Source organism: Sceloporus occidentalis, unplaced genomic scaffold (genome assembly GCF_023333645.1).
Source record: "Sceloporus occidentalis isolate IW3139 unplaced genomic scaffold, rSceOcc1.0.p SCAF_4, whole genome shotgun sequence".
In the NCBI taxonomy this organism is placed as follows: Eukaryota; Metazoa; Chordata; class Lepidosauria; order Squamata; family Phrynosomatidae; genus Sceloporus; species Sceloporus occidentalis.
In genome coordinates, this window is record NW_028316984.1 from 122,108,463 (window position 1) to 122,130,591 (window position 22,129).

The 22,129-nt window shown below is 39.5% G+C and overlaps 1 protein-coding gene across 6 annotated transcripts in view; it reads right to left on the reverse strand.

Moving 5' to 3' along the window:
- SHANK2 (SH3 and multiple ankyrin repeat domains 2) overlaps nucleotides 1-22,129 on the reverse strand; it is a 480,993-nt gene that overhangs the window by 269,275 nt on the left and 189,589 nt on the right. For all 6 annotated transcript variants that reach the window (XM_089521401.1, XM_089521400.1, XM_089521399.1 and 3 more), the window contains 2 exons: nucleotides 20,648-20,817; nucleotides 14,280-14,393 (listed from right to left, as the gene is read on the reverse strand). In XM_089521401.1, the coding sequence (XP_089377527.1) occupies nucleotides 14,280-14,393; nucleotides 20,648-20,817 (284 nt within the window). The remainder of the gene's footprint in view (nucleotides 1-14,279; nucleotides 14,394-20,647; nucleotides 20,818-22,129) is intronic.

The window sequence follows — 22,129 nt, forward strand, 5'->3', positions numbered from 1 at the left end:
GCCTATAGCACAGAACACATCTAACAAGTGAGACCATATACATAGATAAAACTGTCCCAATTACACTGGTGAGTTAAAATTATTTTTCATAATGCTATATCCATAATGCAACTTAGTGACAAAAGGAAACAATTACAAATTATTATTTATAACTACTTACTTCCAGGTACTATGAACTACATACACATAACAAACTGTCTCCACAAGTAGTTTCATTGTTGTCCCGTATACAAAAAATAAATATAAGATGTAACATTTACCTGTTTGAAACATTTTTTCTTTACAAATCAGTAATATTCACTTGTAGGTGAAGGTTGCTTGCAGACTTTCTTGTAACAACATTTACCATGAGAAATCTCTAATACAAATCTCTAAAAACCCAGCGCTTTTATTGCTTAGCTGTTATAAAAAATCGATGCAGAAAAATTGGAAAGAACACACAAATTTTTGAAAATTGGTAGTAAGGCTGCCACCTTTAATGCTGACAAAATCTGTGTTCTTAGAGAAGGCTGCATATGTGTTGCATTTTAATCTTTCTGCAATTCTTAGAAACACAGCCTCGCTGTCATTAAGTTTGTTTTTTGTGGTTCCTCATTTTGTTCTTCTGATCATGGTTTGGTCCTCTGTAATTTTATATTCTGTGTTTTTAACTCTTACTCTCTTGAGAGTGACTGGATACCCTAATTTATTTCTATTCCCACAGAAAGCAGGAAAGGAGGATGTTGCACAAGAAATACTTTTAGAGACTGAAAATAACTGTGCAAACATCTATTCAGAAATAAATTCTATCCACTTCAGTGGCTCATACTCTCAGATTAGGCTGTATAGGACTGTAGTCTGAAATCTTTTTGGTTGGTAATTTCAAATTAGAAGAGATCATGAGACAAAATATTGAGATCAGTTTGTTGCTCACCAGCAAAATAATTTTTAGAACTCTGTATTCTGATTACTGGTTTAATATTAATTATTTCTCTTACATCACAAGTTACACAGTGTTGCTATGTGAATATTTTGCATTGATACATTTTAATTTCTTAAACCTCCCTGCGAGAGGTCTGTTTCTTTATAAGCCTCTGCATCAGTTTAAAAATTAGAAATTACCATTATGTTATCCACATGTGTATAATCAATCTTATTTTCCAAGAATTTCCTTTTTATTTTATTTGTACTTGATACATACAAAGCTTGGGTTATACTAATTCAAATAATTAATCCATCTAGCTTTGTATACTCTAACCAGCAGCTCCTCTCCAGAGGTCTCTTCCTGCAATGCTACCAAAGATCTTTTCAACAAGAGAGCCAAGGAATCAAAATGTAGTAACAGGTGGGCCCTATACATGGACCCTTATGATTCTTCCTCTGAAGCAAAAGGTTGGTTTTGATCCTGAAAAGACTTCCACTGGGACTACTTTAAGAATAAACAGTCAAATAGGTATCCAAGTCATATGTCTGCCTATATCACACTTTTTGGAGCCCTGACTTCTTTTTCTAAAAGTCCCTGTTCCCTTTCTCCCTTCCAACCTCCACTCTTTCCTTTACAGCAACCCAAGAAATTTGCATCAATTCAATCCTTTGTTCTTCCATCCTTCCAAATCTGAAGTTGTTACTTGTTCCAGGGCTTATGCATCCTTCTTTAGGTCCAACATAAGCCTACAACGCACCCATAACCAATACCCATTCCACACATTGTCAAGGGTCATGTGAAAATTTGTTTATTTGTTTATTTTATGTTTCTGAAACTATGGTCCAAAACACACTGCAGAAATAATCCAGTTTGAGACTGCTTTAACTGCCCTGGCTCAATGCTAGGGAATTCTGGGGACTGTAGTTTTGTGAAAAATTTAGCCACCTCTGTCAGAGAACTCTGGTGCCACAATAAACTACAATTCCTGGGATTTCCTAGCATAGAGCCAGGACAGTTAAACCAGCTGCAAACTGGATCATTTCTGCTTTAGACCTACTGTATATACTCCTGTATAAATCTAGAAATGTTGGTCAAAAAATGACCCCAAAAAACTGGGTCAGCTTATCCATGAGTTAACGTAAGTACTGTACCTTAATTCTTATCAAAAAAGAAATCATCCCCTTCTCTGAGTAGAGTGGCAAAAGGCAAGAGCTTTGTCCATCCTGGAAGAAACTAAAATCGGCACCACTTCTGGCCTTTTTGAATGTCTGGGAGGGATAATAGCAGTGTGCTTTGACACCATTTTTCTTTCCTTTATCCTTTGCATCTTTTGTTACATGCCCCTCAAATTATACATAGGTTATATAAAAATCCATAACTTTGGCCTCAAAACCTGCCCTCAACTTACATATGAGATTAATGTCAGGTATAAAAGTATATTGCAAAAGAGTAAAGGTTAAGGTTTCCCCTTGACATGAATGTCTAGCATAACCAACTGTAGGGGGCAGTGCTCATCTCCATTACTAAGCCAAAGAGCCAGTGTTGTCTGAAGACAAATTTGATGGCCATGTGGCCAGCATGATTGCACTGAACACTGTTACCTTCCCACCAAAGTGGTGCCTATTTATCTACTTGCATTTGCATGCTTTCAAACTGCTAAGCTGGCAGAAGCTGGGACTATTGAAAGGAGTTCACCCCATTATGAATGCCAACCCATCAACCTTACGATCAATGCCAATCCATCAACCTTACAATCAATATTACAGACCAGACTGGTATTTTTCTAAGTATGTCCTCCAACACCCCTCCTCCCAAGTGAGTTTATTATTGTTGTTTGATGTAACATTCAGTATGCCAAGTTTGCTGAATATCTTGAAAGTATTTTGGTTGGTCTTATTGAAGGTTAGCTCTTCAGACAATATGTCTCATATGCTTAATCACACACTCACCAGACTTTGTGTGTTATCTAATGGAATATTTGACACTGATAATCAAACTAGCTTTTTCTCCCTTGAAAAATTGCTGTTTTGGGTCCATTCTGCATGGAAGTTGGTGTCCAGAAGGCGGCAACCAAAATGGTGAAGGGTCTGGAAACCATGCCATATGAGGAGAGACTTAGGGAGCTGGGTATGTTTACACAGGAGAAGAGATGGTTAAGATGTGATATGATAGCCCTGTATAAGTATTTGAAGAGATTTCATATTGAGGATGGAGCAAACTTGTTTTCTCCTGCTCCAGAGAATAGGGCATGGAACAATGGATTCAAACTAGAGGAAAAGAGATCCCACCTCAACATTAGGAGAAACCTCCTGACAGTAAGAGCGGTAGACAGTGGAACACACTCCCTTGGAGAGTGGTGGAGTCTCCTTTGGAGATTTTTATATAGAGGCTGGATGGCCATCTGTTGGGCATGCTTTGATTCTGTGTTCCTGACTGGATGGTCCTTGTGGTCTTTTCCAACTCTATGAGTCTAAGATTCTATGAAACAAATTTTAAGGGTTGTAGCTGTCAGTCAAATTTTTATTTTATTCAAATCATAAGTGAAATAATCAGTAGTAATCCAGACAATGTCAGTTACATTTGCTGATGTTTATTATTATTATTATTATTATTATTATTATTATTATTATTTTGCTCTGGTGGTTTTTGAGGTTGTTGCACATCGCTTTTTTATTACAGCTTACACATGGAAATGCCCAGTGTGGTGCCTTAGCCACCAGGAGAACTTGGATGGCCACAATTTTCCACTGTCGGTATCCTTGAATGAATGAATGAATGAATGAATGAATGAATTGCTGTGCTCCCAAGGTGGTATATGAGCATTTTTATCAAGCCTTCCTGGGCCATTTTAGACCTAAGAGAGGTCTTTAAAAAAAAGGTACAAAGTTAGCAGAAATAATTTCTTGTTCACATTCTGTTGTTTTTTTAAAAGCTCTCCTGGATATAAACTGGCTAGGTTTTGCTACAAAATGGGGTGGATATGTGCCCTCCCGGGGGTGTACAAACATGGTGGAAAAGTTCTCCACACTTCCTGAAGTGCATTAAACAAACAAACAAACAAATAAATAAATCTTTTATTTATATCTCACTTATTTGTAGGGTCATTCTGGAGCAAAAAAGAAACATGCACCCCTGTGGGGCTATGAAAACAGCCTGAGGGCCAAATATGGATCCGTTGCTCCAAATGGCAGCTCAGATAGATATAACAGTGAGGAGTGTTTAATAAGAGTTTTGGCTGTTATGCCAATTGCACCCCTTGCAAGAGGGGACCTAAGGATGGTAGTGCGTACACTGGTAACCTCAAGGATGGACTTTTGCAGTGTACACTGGGCTACCTCTGTTCCAAGTTTGGAAACTTTAATTAGTTCAAAATTGATTGGATACTGGGACATCCACGAGGGATCATATCATGCCAATATTAAAATCACACCACTGGCTGGCTATAGAAGGCTTTCATGGCTGTGGGTTTTTAGGGCTCTGTGGGTTTTTTGGGCTATGAGGCCATGTTCTAGAAATGTTTATTCCTGACATTTCACCTGCATCTGTGGCTGGCATCTTCACAGAAATGAAAATTCATCTTCTCTGAAGATGCCAGCCACAGATGCAGGCAAAACATCAGGAATAAACTTTTCTAAAACATGACCATATAGCCCCAAAAAACCAGAAAAAAACAACACACCACTGCCTGCCAATTAGTTTCCAGGCAACATGCAAAGTATTGGTTATTACCTTTAAAGTCCTGCATGTCTGGTGTCCAAGTTGCCCACAGAATTATCTCCCATATTATCTGCCCTGTACTTTCAGGATCTCTGGGGGTCATTTACTCCTTAAGTCTTCCATCCTTAAAATGAAACCAGGATTCTTAACAGATTTGAGGCCTTACAAGAATAATGTTCCCCAAACTCACAGTGCTGCATGAATCATGGGCATTTATAATAATCATAAGGAAAAGCTATCTGCTGTTAAGCTGCTGTTCATAGCCACACAGAGAACCTCTGTGATACAGGGCAAATTCATAAGACTGCCCCACTCAAATGTTATTTAACTGATTCATATTGCAAGGATGTAAAATATAGATAAGAGGGAAAATTGCAGTGGAAGTAATGATTTTAAAGAATGCATCTGTAAATACACAGTAATTCAGCTAACTCTGTTCCTACAGAATACAAGATAGTGCTTTATTTCATTAAATAAATAAATAAACACATGTGGAGCCTTTTTCTCCAATAGCCTAGTAGAAAGTAATAGTATTTAAAGGAAGTACACTATTACCATTGATATCTCAGTAGTACTAGTTAAAATTTGTTTCACATCCAAGTACTGAATTAACCTATTTTATTTGCACCCCAATTTGAGACAAATTTGAGAGAGTTCAGCTCAAGCATAGAGATGAGTCATTTGTAGGAATTTAAAATAGCTTAAATGAGAAGTTTATTAGAACTGCATGTAACCAGTAAATTTAATCTAAAGTTATATTTCAAGTAGCTTTGGAATTCTGCTCAGGCAAAAATTGCATGAGGTGCAAAGTAAGTTAAAAGAATCAGTTTTCTTTTTTAAAAATAATTTTTATTAAACATATTAAAACACAACCCTAAACAAATATTTTGAAAGAAGGAAGTTCAACAAAATGCTTGTTTTGTTTTGTTTTGTGTTGCTTTATTGATTTATTTTTTCGTTTCTCCTTTTGAGTTTTTTTCACTATGGTTTGCTTTGTCTTGTTTACACGTTTATTTTTTCTGTTACGTGTTGGTTCTTTTTTATTTTTGTTTTTTGTTTTGTTTTTGTTTCTGTTCTTTGTCTAGCTCTTTTTGGTCTTTCTTTTTCCCCCTTTCCCTCTCCTATTTCCTTTTTTTTAAATGAACAAATATTGAATATTGAATATAGATTATTGAAACAGAAGAAGTACAAAGATTGATAAGGGATAAGGGATTTTTTTGGATTACGAGATATCTTAATACGATGGCTTTTTGGGTATGTTTCTTGTATATTTGTGTATTTGTTAATTTTTTTTAAAAAAACCAATCAATCTTATTTATCCGGAATAGATTCAGATTTAAATTTCTGCACAAGAGCTATCTGTGCCATGGTGGTCATATAAAAATACTTTTCCATGTTTCTTTTCCAATTCTTTTTCAGTCATGTAAAGCCCTAAATGGCTTGGGCCCAGGGTACTTGGAGGACCGCCTATCCCCATACAATCCACCCCGCACACTCAGGTCGACAGGGATGAAATTGTTGGAGGTCCCAACAACACGCTATGTGAGGACCTCACAGAGGGCATTTTCTATCCTGGCCCCTAGATCTTGGAATAATCTCCCAGATGAGCTCCGCTCCACCACATCCTTAGATCTTTTTAAAAAGAATCTAAAGACGTTCTTCTTTTCCCAATCCTTCCCACCGTGAGAATCATATTATCCCTTACCCCCTTTCATTGACGACCTGGTAGTGTGTATATCAACTCCCCTATCCATCTGGCCCTTTTGTTGTTATGATTACTGTGTTGTTTTTAATGTTGTTTTTAATTGATTTTATTGAGATGTTTTATACTCCAATTGTATGCCGCTTTGATCAAATTTTGGAAAAGCGGATTATAAATAAACCATATTATTATTATTATTATTATTATTATTATGTTTAACAAGAAAAGTTCTGGCTTCATATGCAAATTAATCTTTAAAAAATCATTTATTGTATTATTCACCATTATCCATTTTTAAAACTTTTTTACATGACCATCAACAATGATAAAATGTTCCAATTTCTTCTTTACATGTTCAAGAGAAATTATTTTTGTTTTTGTATATTTTGAGATCTTTGTTGGTGTCAGGTATTATCGAAAATACATTTTATAGTAATTGTCTCTTAAATTCTGTGACTTTGTTTACCTTGATACTATTTTCCATGAGTTTTTCCATCTGCTCAGTTCTAGTGAGTATCCTATGTTTCTTGCCCGTTTTACCATGCCTTCCTTTACTACTACTTCTTCCATTTCCATTTTTTTAGAACCTTTTGTAAACTTTTCCTATTATTTTTTTTGAGTCTCCATTTAAAATTTTGCACATTTCAGATTCTTTGTCTTTACATCGAATTACTGTCCATTTTATACCTCTTTGTCTATATGGGAACCAAGTTATTTCATATCCCTCTTTTTTTAATTCTTCTTGAGATTTTAACTGAGTTCTCTCATTTTGTTTTTTTAACAGTAATTTTTATGTTAACCAATTCTCTTTTTGAGCCATTTCTCTCCTTTGAGAAAGCTCCTGGGGCGAGATCGATAACAGAATTTTGTTTAAGATTCTAGCTCTGTATTTTTTCCATGTCTTAAATATTGTTCTTCTAATACAATGACTGTTGAAATCCTTATTAATTTTCTCTTTTTTGCATCCCAAATACCACTGCCATCCAAATCTAATGCCTTCTCCTTCTAGCTCAAGTAATCTATTGTTTTCTAATCTTGTCCATTCCCTTAACCAAGTCAAGCAACCAAGTAGCCTTTGAATTCTACTCAGGCAAAGCTCTACTGAGGCGCAAAGCAAGTGAAAATAATCAGTTTTCAAGCCAGTCTCTCCCTCAACTTCACCAACATACTTGAGTTAGTGAACAATCACCTCCTACTCTCAGAACTATGAAAGTGGCATTGGAAATTGGAAATTTAATGGAGAACTATTTTCATGAGATGCCCTCTCCCTTTCCATGCACGTACGCATGTGCACACACACACACAAGCTACTTCTTATTTTAGTGAAATAATTTCTTTCTTTCAACATAACTTACCAGCAGAATTTTAAAGGGTTAGGCACACAGTATGATTAACCTATATTCATGTATAAGTCGACCTCATGTATAAGTTGAGGTCAGCTTTTGGGGCCAAAATTATGGATTTTGATATGTGAATAAGGCAAGGGTACAATATAGGGGCATGTAACCAAGGATGTAATGGACAAAGCAAGGGCATTAGTTAAGCACCAGTCCCCCCCCCCCCAACACGTTCTCCTTGCAAATCCAGTGGGTCTTTGGAATCTCTCTAGGAAACCAGAAACATACATACCCACACATACAAAAGTGCATCTTCTTTTCTTGCAAATCCAGAGGCACTTTTGAATCTCCCTAGCAAAACAGCAACTTAGGGGCTCTTCAGACTGGCCATTAAGGCCAGCCTGCAGGTTGAGTCAGGGTGTTGCATCCACATGATGCATGCCCCGACTCTTCCCCCAAGGCACAATGATGCCACATGCCACTCCACATGGCATGCAGCGTCACTGCGTTCCTCCGGCACTGCATCCATACAATGCAGCGCTGAAGGAGCACCGTATATCTGTGGCACTGCGGCTATTGTGCCCTGGAAAGGCTGGAGATCCAGGTGACCAACTGAGGTCTTACTCATCCCCTGCCCCCAACAACTCAGAAAAAAACATGTTCAGAACAAGCAGAGCAAACTACACAATTTCCAGCTATGGATTAAAACTGGGAGTGTATCTGCAATGATTTCTGATCTACTTCAAGTTGAATACCAGTTGTCCTGAGATTCAGCCCTCATTAAATAATTAATTCATTTCCCTCCAATCTCTGCTCCAAGCACAGGATAGTAAAATAATCCTGACAATTACCATATATACTGATGTACAAGCAGACTTCATGTATAAGTCGAAGAAAGGTTTCAGGGTAAAAATCATGGATTTTGATATGACCCATGGATAAGTTGAGGGTAAATGTAGGGCACTATAACAAAGGATGGAAAGGGGAAACACCACTTTCATCTCCCCTCTGAAGGTCTTTAAACAGAGGCTGGATGGCCTTATCTGAGGAGTGCTTTGATTGTGAGTTCCTGCATGGCAGGTGGCTGGACTGGATGGTCCTTGTGGTGTCTTCCAACTCTATGACTGTTCTTCTCTGGATCTCTCCTGACCACCTAACACAACTTCCCTGGTCCCGGAGGAGAGTTTTTAACATTGGTTTGGGAAGGGACAGAAATGGAGCTAAATGGCGGGTTTCTTTGATGGGAAGAGCAGGCTTTAAAATTGGATTGGGAAACTCTTTCACACATACACACCCCTCTTGCCACCAGGCACGAAGAATGGGGAAGAGTAGGTATCACCACTGTTCTAGTTTCAGGACCTTTCTAAGCAGTATTAGTGTACTGACCCATATATAAACTGACCCAGGATTTTAGGGTCAATTTTGGGACATAAATTTCTTGACTTATAGTCAGGTATATACAGTATACTTGCATATATTTAGCCATAAGTTATTTTTCCCTCTGGAAGGAAGAAAATAGGTTCATTTGCAGAATTATCCAGAACACTGCTATGCTAAAGAAATGTTGAATTCTTCTGTAATGTTATTTGGCATTCTCACGGGAGTTGACCGCACTGGGCTCCAAGGACGGCCTCAGAACGGAACGGAAGGGAACGGAACAAGTGGGGGACAGATTTTACCACACACAAGGGAGTCCCTCACTCATTCCGTTCCCCTCTCTTCCATGCCCATTCCATTCCAGAAGGGAATGGTTTTTGAGAACTGTTCTGAACAGTTCTCAAAAATTGCCCCCTCTGGAACGGAATGGGCACGGAAGAGAGGGGAATGGAATGGAATGGGGACTTTTGTGTGCGGTAAAATCCGTGCCCCACTTGTTTTGCACTCGTTCCTGCCTCTTCCGTTCCATTCTGAGGCTGGACCGAGGAGGACCTGTGCGGTAAACCCCACAGTGTTTGTTTCTAAACTGTATGAAAGTCTTCATGTATTTCAGAGAATGCAAAGAGAGTTATTACAATATAGGCATATTTTGGATACTTCAACTGACCTCATTTTAACAGTCCCAACATTTAATCACCAATCTCTTTGTTGTTTTTTTGAGAGGCTAAGAGCCCCCCCCCCCCCCAAGACACAGAAAGAGGGTTGAGTGTCCCAAGACACAGAAAGAGGGTTGAGTGTATACCTCAGGATGACACCACTTTAACATCCATTATGGCTCTGTGCTATGGAATCTTGGGATTTGTAGTTTTGAGGAGCTGTTTATCCATCTCTGTCAGGTGCCGCAACAAACTACAAATCCCAGCATTCCACGGCATGGAGCTGAGGGCAGTTAAAGTGGTGTCAAACTGGATTATTTTTTCAGTGCAGATGCAAATTGAGTCTTTCCTCTGAAGATGTTTACATCAGATAAATTCAGGTCGACAAAGCAAAGTGCAGCTGTTCAAGCAATGGGTGGCAGCCACTCTGTTCATGCTCTGAGACACTCAGAGGAAGCACAAGAAGGAAAGGCCTAAGGATGAGGACAAAAAAGGAACTACCTGAGGATGAACATTTGGGAGATAGGAGGGTATTTGATACCCAGGCTTTGTAATCTGTACTCATTGCACACACAAAGCACAACATACACAACACATAAACATGTTTTAAGGCAGCTCACAGTGTCATCCTCCTGGCCCATATAGATCTTTTTGCCTTTAATGGTGCATTTATGGATAATTTATAAGCCACTGGTGACAGATTTAAAGCTCTTTTGGTTCAGCTCAAACGAAGCTGAAGAAAACACAGGGTTTTGTCAGTGGAAAAGCGTCTCTCTCACTCGCACCCACCCATTCTCCGTCTCCAAATGCTAAACCAGAGCTTGGAACAATTATGGGGTTTGGGGGACTACAGCTCCCAGAATCCCCCTGCCAGAGTTGGCTGGGGGATTCTGGGAACTCCCCAACTCTGCCCTGAACTGCATTCCAACATCTGAGCTGAGCTAAGAACTCAGGCTGCATCCACACAACATTTCATTCCCACTTCCAAGAGGGATTTTTAATTCTAAGACATACACATGCACACACACACACACACAATTTTTAATTCCAAGACACACACTCTCTCTCTCTCTCTCTCTCTCTCTCTCTCTATATATATATATATATATATATATATATATCATAACTTTTAATTCCAAGACACATTACAATAATATGTTCCTTTCTTTTTATAAAAAACAAACCCCTTTAAGAGAATCCTATTTTGGCAGAAAGGCAGGATATAAAATCAATCAATAAAAAGTTGTAGTGCAATAGTCCAACAGTGCATAGCTTGCGTTATAAGACTTTATAACTTTAAAACTGTATAACTTTAAAAACACTTAAAATCACAGTAGGATCAGAGTGTTATAATTATGTAATGGGGGCGTCCATCTACATTATAGAAAGACACTAGTTTAGATTAATGCTATGGGGAATCGGCACCTTGAGTCTGTATATTGGGAGAAAGGCAGGATATAATAATAATAATAATAATAATAATAATAATAATAATAATAATGGGGATTGTAGCTTTGTGAAACATTTAGCCTTCTTTGTCAGAGAGCTCTGGTGCCACAACATACTACAAATCCCAGGATTTTCCATAGCATTAAAATGGTGTCGAACTGGATTATTTTTGCAGCCTTATTAGACTGCAGTTCCCAGCAGTCTGTGTTGCTGCTGGATGATGGGACCTGCAGTCTAGCATTGCCTAGTGTTGGGCCATAGGACTCAATAGCCCCGATTCATCATCTGGCAGAATTTGGGGGGGAACTCCTTTAAAAAGGCGAAAATAAAGAAAATAAAAACTCCTTGCAAAGTAAAACCTAGAGGTCTGCCAATGGACTTTGCTTACAAGGCAGGAGGGCAGAGAGGCCTAGACCTTTGCAGCTGACCTTTCATTGGCGACCCACTTAGATTGATTCCTTATGTTAATTAATTAATCATAGAATAATAGAGCTGGAAGAGACCCCAAGAATGGCCATCCAGTCCAACCCCATTCTGCCATGCAGGAAATCTCAATCAAATCATCCCCATTGACATGCTGAAAAGGGGCCAGCTAACTGTATTTTATTTTATTTTTATTTTTAAAAAGAGAAAAAACAAAGCTGGAAGGAAGCGTCTTGCTTTTTTGCATCACGGACCCTCCTCTTTTTTGTTGTTGCAAAAATCCAGAAATGACTGTTTTTGAAAACACAAGTTCATTATCAGAAGAAATGTACACAGTAGAGTCCGAGTCTCCTTTATCTGGATTTCTGAAATCTGAATTATTCCAAAATCCAAAACTGTCCATGAGAGCATCTGGTCTGACCCCAACTAAAGGAAACTTGGGAATCCTGAAGGTTTAGATAAATTACTGAATTATTGGTGTGGTCTCAAGATTTCTCTGACAGCTCAGTGTATGGAAGCACAAAATTATTTTAAAAATATTGTGTATTAAATTACCTTTGGCCTATGTCTATGTGAAGCATATTAAACATAAATGGATTTAATAGTTGGACTTGGGTCTCATCTCCAAGATATCCCATTATACATATATAAATATACCAAACTCTGAAAAACTCTAAAATCCAAAATACATCTAGTCCTCAGAATTTTGGATAAGGAAGACTAAACCTGTAGTTGATAAGAGGAGATGATGATGATGATGATGATGATGATGATGATGATGTTGATGATGATTTTATTATTATTTTACTATATTGTATATGGATATAACTGATGAAAGGAAAGTAGAAGTCACCTTTTCTTTCTTTTATATTTCCTTTTAGAGCTTTCCTTCCTTTTTCCTTCATTCCTTCCTTCTCCTTCTTTCCTTCCTCTTCTTTCCTTCCTTTCTTTTGTTCTCCCTCCCTCCCTCCCTTCCTTTCATTCTTTATTTATTCCTTCCTTCCTTCCTTCCTTCCTTCCTTCCTTCCTTCCTTCCTTCCCTTCATCTTCTTCTTTCTCCTCTTCCTCCTCTCCTTCCATAGGAACAGAGACTTTTTTTCTGGCAAAAGTGAGGAGGAGGAGGAGGATGGAGAGGAAAAGAGAGTGAAAGAAGAAGCAGGGAGGGACCCCCGCCCACTCCCTCCCTCCCTCCCTCCCTCCCTCCCTCCCTCTCTCTGAGCCTCCCTGCTCCCTCCCTGCGACTTCTGTCTTTCCCCCTCTTTCCCTCTCCATCTGAGTCGTCCATGCTTTTGACGGACGGGAGGAGGAGGAAGGAGCTTGAACGTGCCCACGTGCCGGGGGGGTCCGGACCCGCAAACCCCCCCCCCCCCCTTTGGCTACCTCCCTGGTGTGAGTGTGTGCTTCCAGGACAGATTATATTCTTGCCTTTCACCAAAGATCATTCCCTTTTTAAAATAAAAGTTAAGGTACACTACTTACACTGACACGTGGATAAGTTGAATCAGGTTTTTGGATATTTGGTTTACCTAAATTTTTAGACTTAAACATGAGTAAATACAGTATCCTAAATTCACACACAAGAAAATCACCAACAGAAAACCTTGATGGCAACACACCATTCTGTAAAGTTACCATATTTTCCGGCGTATATGACGACTGGGCATATAAGACGACCTCCAACTTTTCCAGTTAAAATATAGAGTTTGGGATATACTCGCCGTATAAGACTACCCCTCTTCCAACGCATACCAAATAAAAATTTAAAAAAACATCAGATTTCAATATTATAATTTTAATTCAAATGCTTATGACATGCAGGTACTTAGCAGGAAAACTTGTTGTATATAAAGCCTGCTTGGATTGGTCAGCTCTCCCTGCCTGCCCAGCCCTCTCTGTCTCCAAGATTTTCTTCTAGCGTACCTGTACAGCGCCACCCTTGCTGCTTTCATACGGTCACCACATACGGAGAGTATGTGGCCGCGGCCATTTTTGAGCTCCCCCACAATATGCGGTGACCGCAGATTCTCCAGTCAGCTCGGAAATTTCAACACCTTCCCTATAAGACAACACTCGGCGTATAAGACGACCCCTGACTTTTGAGAACATTTTCCTGGGTTAAAAAGTAGTCTTATACACCAGAAAATACAGTACATAAATTTAAGGTTACACATTGTACTTCATGACATTTCCATACAAAAATATTAAACTTTATTTCAATCTCACCTTAAGTATAGCAGTTACAGCAACTACACTGAACACAACAATACCAGTACACAACATATTAAGCAACTCTTTCCAACTGAAACCAGTGAAAACTAAAAATGGTTTCAGTTTGCTCGACTGTGCCATTCTTTGTATATGACATAAATTAAATATATATCAAAGGAAATGTGCATAATGTTTTGAAGTATTTTATCTTTTGTGGTTTTTCTTACAAATGAAAAATCAAGGGTGTCTGAAAATTATCTTTGCATTTTCAATTCTAGATAGAATTGAGATTGTAAAGGTAATTTTCAGGCAGCCTGTAAATCTTGCAGCAAAAACAAACTTAAAGTGTTGTATCTTTTAAAAATACAATTTTTGTATTTCTTCCTAGGGCTAAGTAATTGAGACAAATAACAATCTTCAATTTGCTATGAACACAATGTCAATTTTAGATGGAATAGTAATAGATAATAATTTGTATAGATTATTATAAAACTACACCACCTTACCTGGTTTGCTTTCATTTGGTTTACACTGTACTTCCTCAACACATTCTGCAGGAAACCATCCAATGTGTCCTCGAGTGCTGCCTTCCCAGAATCCGCCTTCACCAATGCTCAAAACTGCGCATAAATTAAAAAAAAATGTCATTAGGTTTGCATCATATTTTTATACCTTCCTGGAGAGGCTTGAATGGCAACTCATAAGCCTAAATTTGAAACCTTAGCTACTCTGTATCTGCAACTATGACTTCCATTGCATACAATAGAATATGCAGTTAACAGGGTAAGATAAGCAGTTGTACAGTTTGCCCTCCATATTCACAAATTCTTTAACCATGGATTCAATAATCCATGGTTTAAAATTTTTGACAAAGGTATAAATTTGAAAAAGCAAAGCCTGATTTTGCCATTGTATATAAGGGACACCATTTCATTATGCCATTGAATGAGACTTCAGCATCCACAGATTTTGGTACCCACAGGTGGTCTTAGAACCAAACCCCAGCAGATAGCAAGTGCCCACTGTATAAAATTGCGGGGACAAAGTAGAAAATGCATGATGAATGCATAACAGTCTGGGGGGGCATTCAGACTACACTTTACCCCAGATCAGGAATCGATTCTTCCACTTGAAGTTCATATTTGCCCCAAATCTGTCACAATCCATTTCGAGGCATGCACAAGCATTTTGTGGCAAATGCCCCTTAGCGTGGGTCATTTAATCAGGGTAAAAGCCGTCTCTTTTGAAAAAACCCGGGTTCCGCGAAATATGGACTTGCCCCCGATCATGATCAGGTCAAGTTCAGGCGAGGGATTTAGGTCAGAAGGAGGGCAGTGGGAAGGGCATTCCCTCCTCTTCATTGGGGCGAAGGAGGCAACAGAGGAGGAAGGAGCCGGAGGAAGGATGGAAAAAAGGGAAATCAGGGTGACAGGCTGCAAAAAAGGGGAATCGGGGTGACAGGAGGCAAAGGGACAGGAGGCAAAAAAGGGGAATCAAGGTGAGAAGCTGCAAAAAAGGGGAATCAGGGTGACGGGAGGCAAAGGGGCAGGAGGCAAAAAAGGGGAATCAGGGTGACAGGCTGCAAAAAAGGGGAATCAGGTGACAGGAGGCAAAGGAGTTGGAGGTAAAAAAGGGGAATCAGGATGACAGGAGTCAACAGGAGGCAAAGGGACAGGAGGCAAAAAAAGGGGAATCAGGGTGACTGATGGGGGCTGCAAAGGGCAGTCAGAAGGAGGGCAGAGGGGGGAACTGGAGAAAGTGATGGAGGAGGAGGAAGATGAAGGAGCTGGGGAGAAGAAGGGGCCATGGAGGGCATTCTGTAACGGAGCAGGAGGAGGCGAAGGAAGGGGCAAGAGGAAGGGTCAATTCAGGGCAGGTCAGAGAGAGGGCACTAACGGAGCTCGCACCAGGCAGCTTTCCCCTTTTTTAATTTTTTAAAAATTATTTTTGACAAAAAATGTGCATGGTTTTTGCTTCAGGGAGGGTTGGAAGGAAGGGAGGATTGCCAAGGGAAATCGGGCTGTGGGGCCAAGCCGGAGGAAGGATGTAGGGAAATCGGGCTGCAGAGCCAAGAGGAAGGAGCCTCTCTCTCTTTTTATGCACATGATTTTTTGGATGACATAGAATGTATGTGCTTGTGCTATTTTCATTTCCTCTTGCTCCTGGAACAGCACCTTATAAGAGCCTTTATTATTATTAATATTATTATTATTATTTGTGTTATATGCGAATGCTACAATGCCTGCACTACATTTCCCTTTCATTTCCTCTTGCTCCTAGAATTGTTTAAAATGTGAATGCGACAATGCCAATGTTACAAATGTTTCCCTTTCAATTTGGCCAGTTGATACTGCTTTTGCTTTTGGTACACACAAGACACACACTGGAGGTTTTAAAATTTGACAGCATCTGCGCACCTTTCCCGCCAGATTTTTTTTTAAAAAGAAGGGGGGAAGCCCCCATCCGCTTAGCCAATCTCTGCAAGAAACGTCACCTTTTACAAAAGCTGCAATGGCGTTCCGGGGTTAAATACCCCAATTAAGGTATTTATAGTGGGCACTTGCTTCCGGAGGCATTCGGGGGGGGGGGGGGGAGAAACCAAATCTTCCCAGTTCCTTCCAGTGCAACAGTGCCAGTGAGAATGGGGCCTAGGAGGAAATGTTAATGAGACTTCAGAGAGTCTATTCCAAAGTTTGGGTTAAAGGAATTATGACATATACATGCTGAACCTCATAAACTGAATTGCAAAATTTATTATTTACAGAGTTAATACTACTCAAAGAAAATGCATTACTTAATGGTTAATGCCAGAAACTTTGCAACTGGGTAACTTTGTGTGACTCTAATAGCCTTGGTTCATAAATAATGTTCACATAATCCACAGTAAGTACACATAGTCAGAGTATGTTTTCCAACACTCTGCTGATTTTTATAGCAGAAGAAAATGGCAATGAGGAGTTATGATATCTTACAAAGAGTAAAGGCTCATGTATGCATAGGTATTAAGTCTGAAATTGATCCTGTGACTTAACAGGTACTGTGAAACTGAGAGCTGTAAAAAGAAGTGTAAAGGGGGGGGGGGGAACAATTGTCGTTGCCAAGGCATTTTACAGAAAAGGAATTAATATAACCCTTACATACAATTTTAAAAGTGAAGGAAGATTTGAAAGGTGTTTTTCCCCCAGAGACCTGCAATCTGCAAGTTTCTCCTAATCAGGGTTTGCCCTAGAAAAGGTGAGATGCCACTTTAAGCAGTAGATTTTTGGTGTCATAAAATGGCAGTCAGTTGATAGTTGATAGATATCAATATATTATTGCTGGGAAGAATTCAGACTTACTCATATTTCAAGAAGACCAACTTAAATCAATTAAATTTAAGAAAAGAAAAGAAGAGGTACTTGGGATGTTTTCCACATTAGGGACAAAGCAATTGTGGTGTTCTTGGATACCATACATGTCCATGCGGGATAGTGGTGGTACAATCATTGCTGCTCTTTCAAGCTGCAAAATGTCCTTGGCCATCACTTTTCCTCTTTATTTATTGGGGGGGGGGGGGGAGGTAATTCCCTCCTCCTATTTTCACTCCTTCTTCTGTGTCTAAGCCTGCTTGTCTTACAATAAGTTCTGTTTATAAGTTGAACAGGTAGGGTGGTAGAAGGCAGCTTTGTCTGACTCTTTTGCCAATTGGGAACCATTCTGTTTCTCCATGTTCTGTAGCTTCTTGTCCTGAGTACAGATTCCTCATCAGAACTATCAGATGTGTTGGCACTCCCATGTCTTTAACGGCATTCCATACATTCTCATGATCTATCCAGTCAAAGGCTTTGCTATAGTCTACAAAGCACATGCTGATTTTCTTTTGGAATTCCCTAGTATGCTCCATTAGCCATTTTATGTTTGCAGTTCTTACCAACCACATATTTTTTTTGCCAAATGGTTTGCAATCCATTATAAATTCAGAAACTTCCCAGCTTTGGCTAGAACCTATTAGTTCAATCTGTTTGCTCACAAGCAGTTTTAATCAAGTGTTCTATTAATGTAGGTCTTTCTGTCTGCTACTGTGATTATCAGAGATTAAGTTTAGCTGACCATCCTTCAGGCCATACAAGTATCCCTTCAACAGTGCTGTTCTTTACACAATCTTTTTTGGTCATTTGGTATCAGCTTTCCCCTTAGCACTCCAGGGGCAAAATGTATAGTTACAAACATATTATGTAGCCAAGCAACATCAGTGTGTGGTCAAGTTGGCAAAAGCGATTAATAAGGAAGTACACAAGCTAGAAGAGACTGCAGACATTTACTTTTGCCTAAATCTACCAGGAAGACCAAGATCCCACTTTCTCATGTCCCCAGCTGAGCTAACTGTGGCCCGTTACAAACGGGCCTTTAAGTACGGACTCAGTCCATACTAGGGTTAGGAAGGGGCGGTGCTTCCGCACCCCTTAACCCTAGTACGGACTGAGTCCGTACAAAATGGCGGCGCCCCTTCCACATGGGGGCCGCCATGACGACGTCACAACCGCGCCGCCTCTATACGCGGCGGCACGAACGTGACGTTGTCACTCCGCGCGAGGGCACTTAATGCGCCCTTTGCGTGGAGCAGGAAGGAGCTCCGTTTTGGAGCTCCTTGCTGGTTTGCGTCGCTGGGCGCAGCCTTCAGACGGCTGCGCCCAGCAACGCAAGGGAGAAAGGGGCCAAGCACCCCTTTCTCCTCCTCCTCGCAGCCGCGGGGTGTCCTTGGGGCTTGAAGCCCCAAGGACACCCCTTTCCAGGCTGCGGGGAAGTGGCCTTTTGCCGCTTCCCCACGGCCCGGAAAGCGGTGGATCGGGGCCTCAGCGGCTGCCATTCTGGACACTGAGGCCCTGATACACCGGGGAAAGGCACGCCTACAGGCCGCCCCAAAGGGGCGGTCTGTAACACACCTGAGTGAACTACTTCTGCACTTTTAATTCAGTTTTCCCCAACTAAAGTAAACTGAGAATGAAGAGAGAAAGTGGAAAGAGAACCCAGAAAAAAATATTTTTCTTTTTGGTCAACAAAGAATTAATAGGACTATCCCTGCCAAATCAGGACAGTTGGAGGGTATGTATATATGCAAATTGAATTTTCTTTTCAAGCATCTCTAGAGCATGAGACTTTTTTTAAAAAAAAAAGAGTATGTATTGGCAGTACCCATGGTAGCCTTTCACTTACTACTTGGAGACTGTCATGTTAGTAAGAAAATTTTTAAAAACCTCCCTCCTTTTGAACATTTCAGAAACAAGTAAATTTCCTTTTCAGTTCAAACCAAACAAGTTTGGATTCAGTACATTACTTCCAAGCCCAGGGCACCTCTGCCTTTTTTCAATATACTAAGCAGTAGGTGTGGGTGCCTTTGCTTGTTGTTGTTTGCCAACCAAATTATAAAAGTAAAAATGAAAGCAAATAGTCTGCCAAATCTGTACCTGAAGGATGCTTGGAATTATTATTTATTATTATTAACCTTTATTTATAAAGCGCTGTAAATTTACACAGTGCTGTATATACAATCTTTTAATTAGGCGGTTCCCTGCCCTCAGGCTTACAATCTAAAAAGACATGACACAAAAGGAGAAGGGAGTGGTGGAGGGGAAGGGGATGAGGGCCAGCAGTTCTTCTCTACCTCCAAGGCCTGGACCAAGGGAAATGGACTGGAGGAAGGGCTTGGCTTCTTAATGGATGGGTAAACTTCTTCCAGGGAGGCCTGTTGGAGTTAGCCTGCCTCTCTAGTAGGATAATACATATAAAATACATAGCAATACAGGAAATGATTCAATTAAACAGGCAACAAAAGAACATCAAATAGCAAGTGACAATTATGCAATGCCTGGGAACGCTTCTCTGAACAGGATGGTCTTCAACTCCGTTTTGAAGCTGGTTAAAGAAGTGATGGCTCTTGCTTGTGGGGGAAGAAGGTTCCAGGAGTGAGAGGCAATAAAAGGAAAATAAATTAAGCCTGAAGGCAAGGTTCCCAGTTCTGGGAAAAGAACAGGATACAAATAAATATAATAATAATAATAATAATAATAATAATAATAATAATAATAAGGTAAGGGGTGCACAGTGATAGTGGGTCCATGGCACAAGGATGAGTGGGTATATGAACACCCACCCGTCCCCACATCAACTTGGTGACCACTCCTGGCTCAGCCAATGCTTTTCTGACCCGTTTGCCCAGCCCCTAAGAGTGTCCCACGGAACCATGGAATTTTACTTCCTTGATGGTCAGATGTGAAAACATCAAAATCATATAGTTGTCCTCTGCCTAGTTCACCTTAGACTAAAAAGGGATATTAAAGTCGTTTCAGTCCTATACATGTTTATATCCTGTTAAGGTCCATGTGATTTACTGGCAGGTACATTATGTATAGAATTGAAATCTTAGTGTGTTTTTACTTTAACCCATGGAAACATTTTATATTTTTTTATTTCATGCTTTTCCCTGTGAACTGCTTTTCCTTTATTTTAGCTGTCTCTTTGCACACAAATTATAAGCATTACATATTTACAGTTGCCTGCTTATTATTTGATTGAAGGCATGCTTCACAGTAATAATTCTAAGCTCATTAACTTGTTCCATGCAACACAAATTGGCATTTTTGTAATATGTTATTATTCTGGCAGGATCCAGTACAAATGCATTTGAAGGATATCAGACCATTTATTCAAATGTGCATTGTCTGAACTTGAACTGAGCAGCTTTAAGGTTTAGCCTGGTTTAGAAAATGAACTGAAACAACTATTTGATGAGTTCACTTTGCTGCTTTAACTAAAATGCTTCAAACAACTTTTGTTTGGAAAACAAAAAATGATATGGTTATTAATTCAAGAACATTTGTTTAAAAAAAAGACTGACCTTTTACCCTGTCCCCTTTGTGCAAATGAATCTCCCCTTCTCCTTGAGGTTGATATGGCTTCACGACAATAAACAGTCTTCCAGGTACAGCACTGTAAAGTTTGCGTTTTGTACCCTGATATTCCAAGGCAGATATAGTATCCTTGTTGGCACTGGGGTTATAACTGGCACTGGAAGATGGGCAAAAGGAAATCATATTATTTTATTTTTTAAACTTTGTGTCCCTTCTTTTCTTTCCTTTTCCTTTTCTTTTCTTTTGGACCACCTCATAAAATATGACCATACCAACCAGATTGCTAGTGTTTCATAAAGCACCTACCAGGTAGTCCTAACCACCAAATAAACTTCTAAGTGGAAAAGGTCACTTACTGTATATACTCATGTATAAGTCTAGAAATTTAGGTTGAAAAATTGACCCAAAAAACTTGAGTCGACTTATCCATGAGTCAATGTAAGTACTGTATCTTAAGAAGGAACCATCTCCTGGTGAAAAGCAAGATTATAATATGTGAAGCACCGACCCCCATTACTCTCTCATCCATCCAGCCTTAAGAGTAAGCACAAAGAGTTATGTCTGCTGGAATTTTGGAAGTTCTTTCACATTGTTTTGCTTTGCTTCATCCTTTAGATCCTTTGCTATATGCCGTTAAGTTTTACCCTCAACTTATCCACAGGTCATAGCAAAATCCATAATTTTGGCCCGAAAACTTGCCCTCGACTTATACATGAAGTCGACTTATAGTCGAGTATACACATAATTATACTACTTTTCAATACAAATGCAAAAACACAGAACTGACTCCAGGTTTCTAATCCCCTGGTTAAATAAAATGACACATGAATCAAGATAACAATTCAGGTGTTTATAGCACTTATGGTTAAATTTACATCAGGAATACAACAGCAGCCACAGACACAAAACAACAATGTTGAATATCCATTGTTAACAACAATTAATTAACATAAATGTAACTAATGCTTTCATCTTCCAGAAACTGGGAGACAGGGATTGACATCCACTACTGACTGTTTTGGGGCTCATACTTTTTCACTAAGCATCTTTTACTGCCAGTGTATTTCAGAGGTACCTTTCTTTAAAAAAAATGGGGGGAAACTTGTAGTGGGGAAAGAGTTAAGCAGTGTGACCTCACTTCTATTCTTCCACTCAAAATGCTAGTTTCTTGTCTTTAACATGAACTGCTAATATCAAGAATAAGAGTAAAGCTAGAGAAGTATATTAAATCATGCCCTTGCAGGTGCCACTTAGGAAAGTAGATATGTTTAGCCTGGGGAAGAGAAGCTTAAGGGGTTACATAATAACCTTGTTGAAGGAACATTGAGGATGGAGCAAGCTTGTTTTCTGCTACTCCAGAAACTAGGATAGGGAGTGATATAGTCAAAGTACAGAAAAAGCGATTCCAACTAAACATTAGGCAGAACTTCCTGACCATAAAAGATGTTCAACAGTGGAACACACTCCCT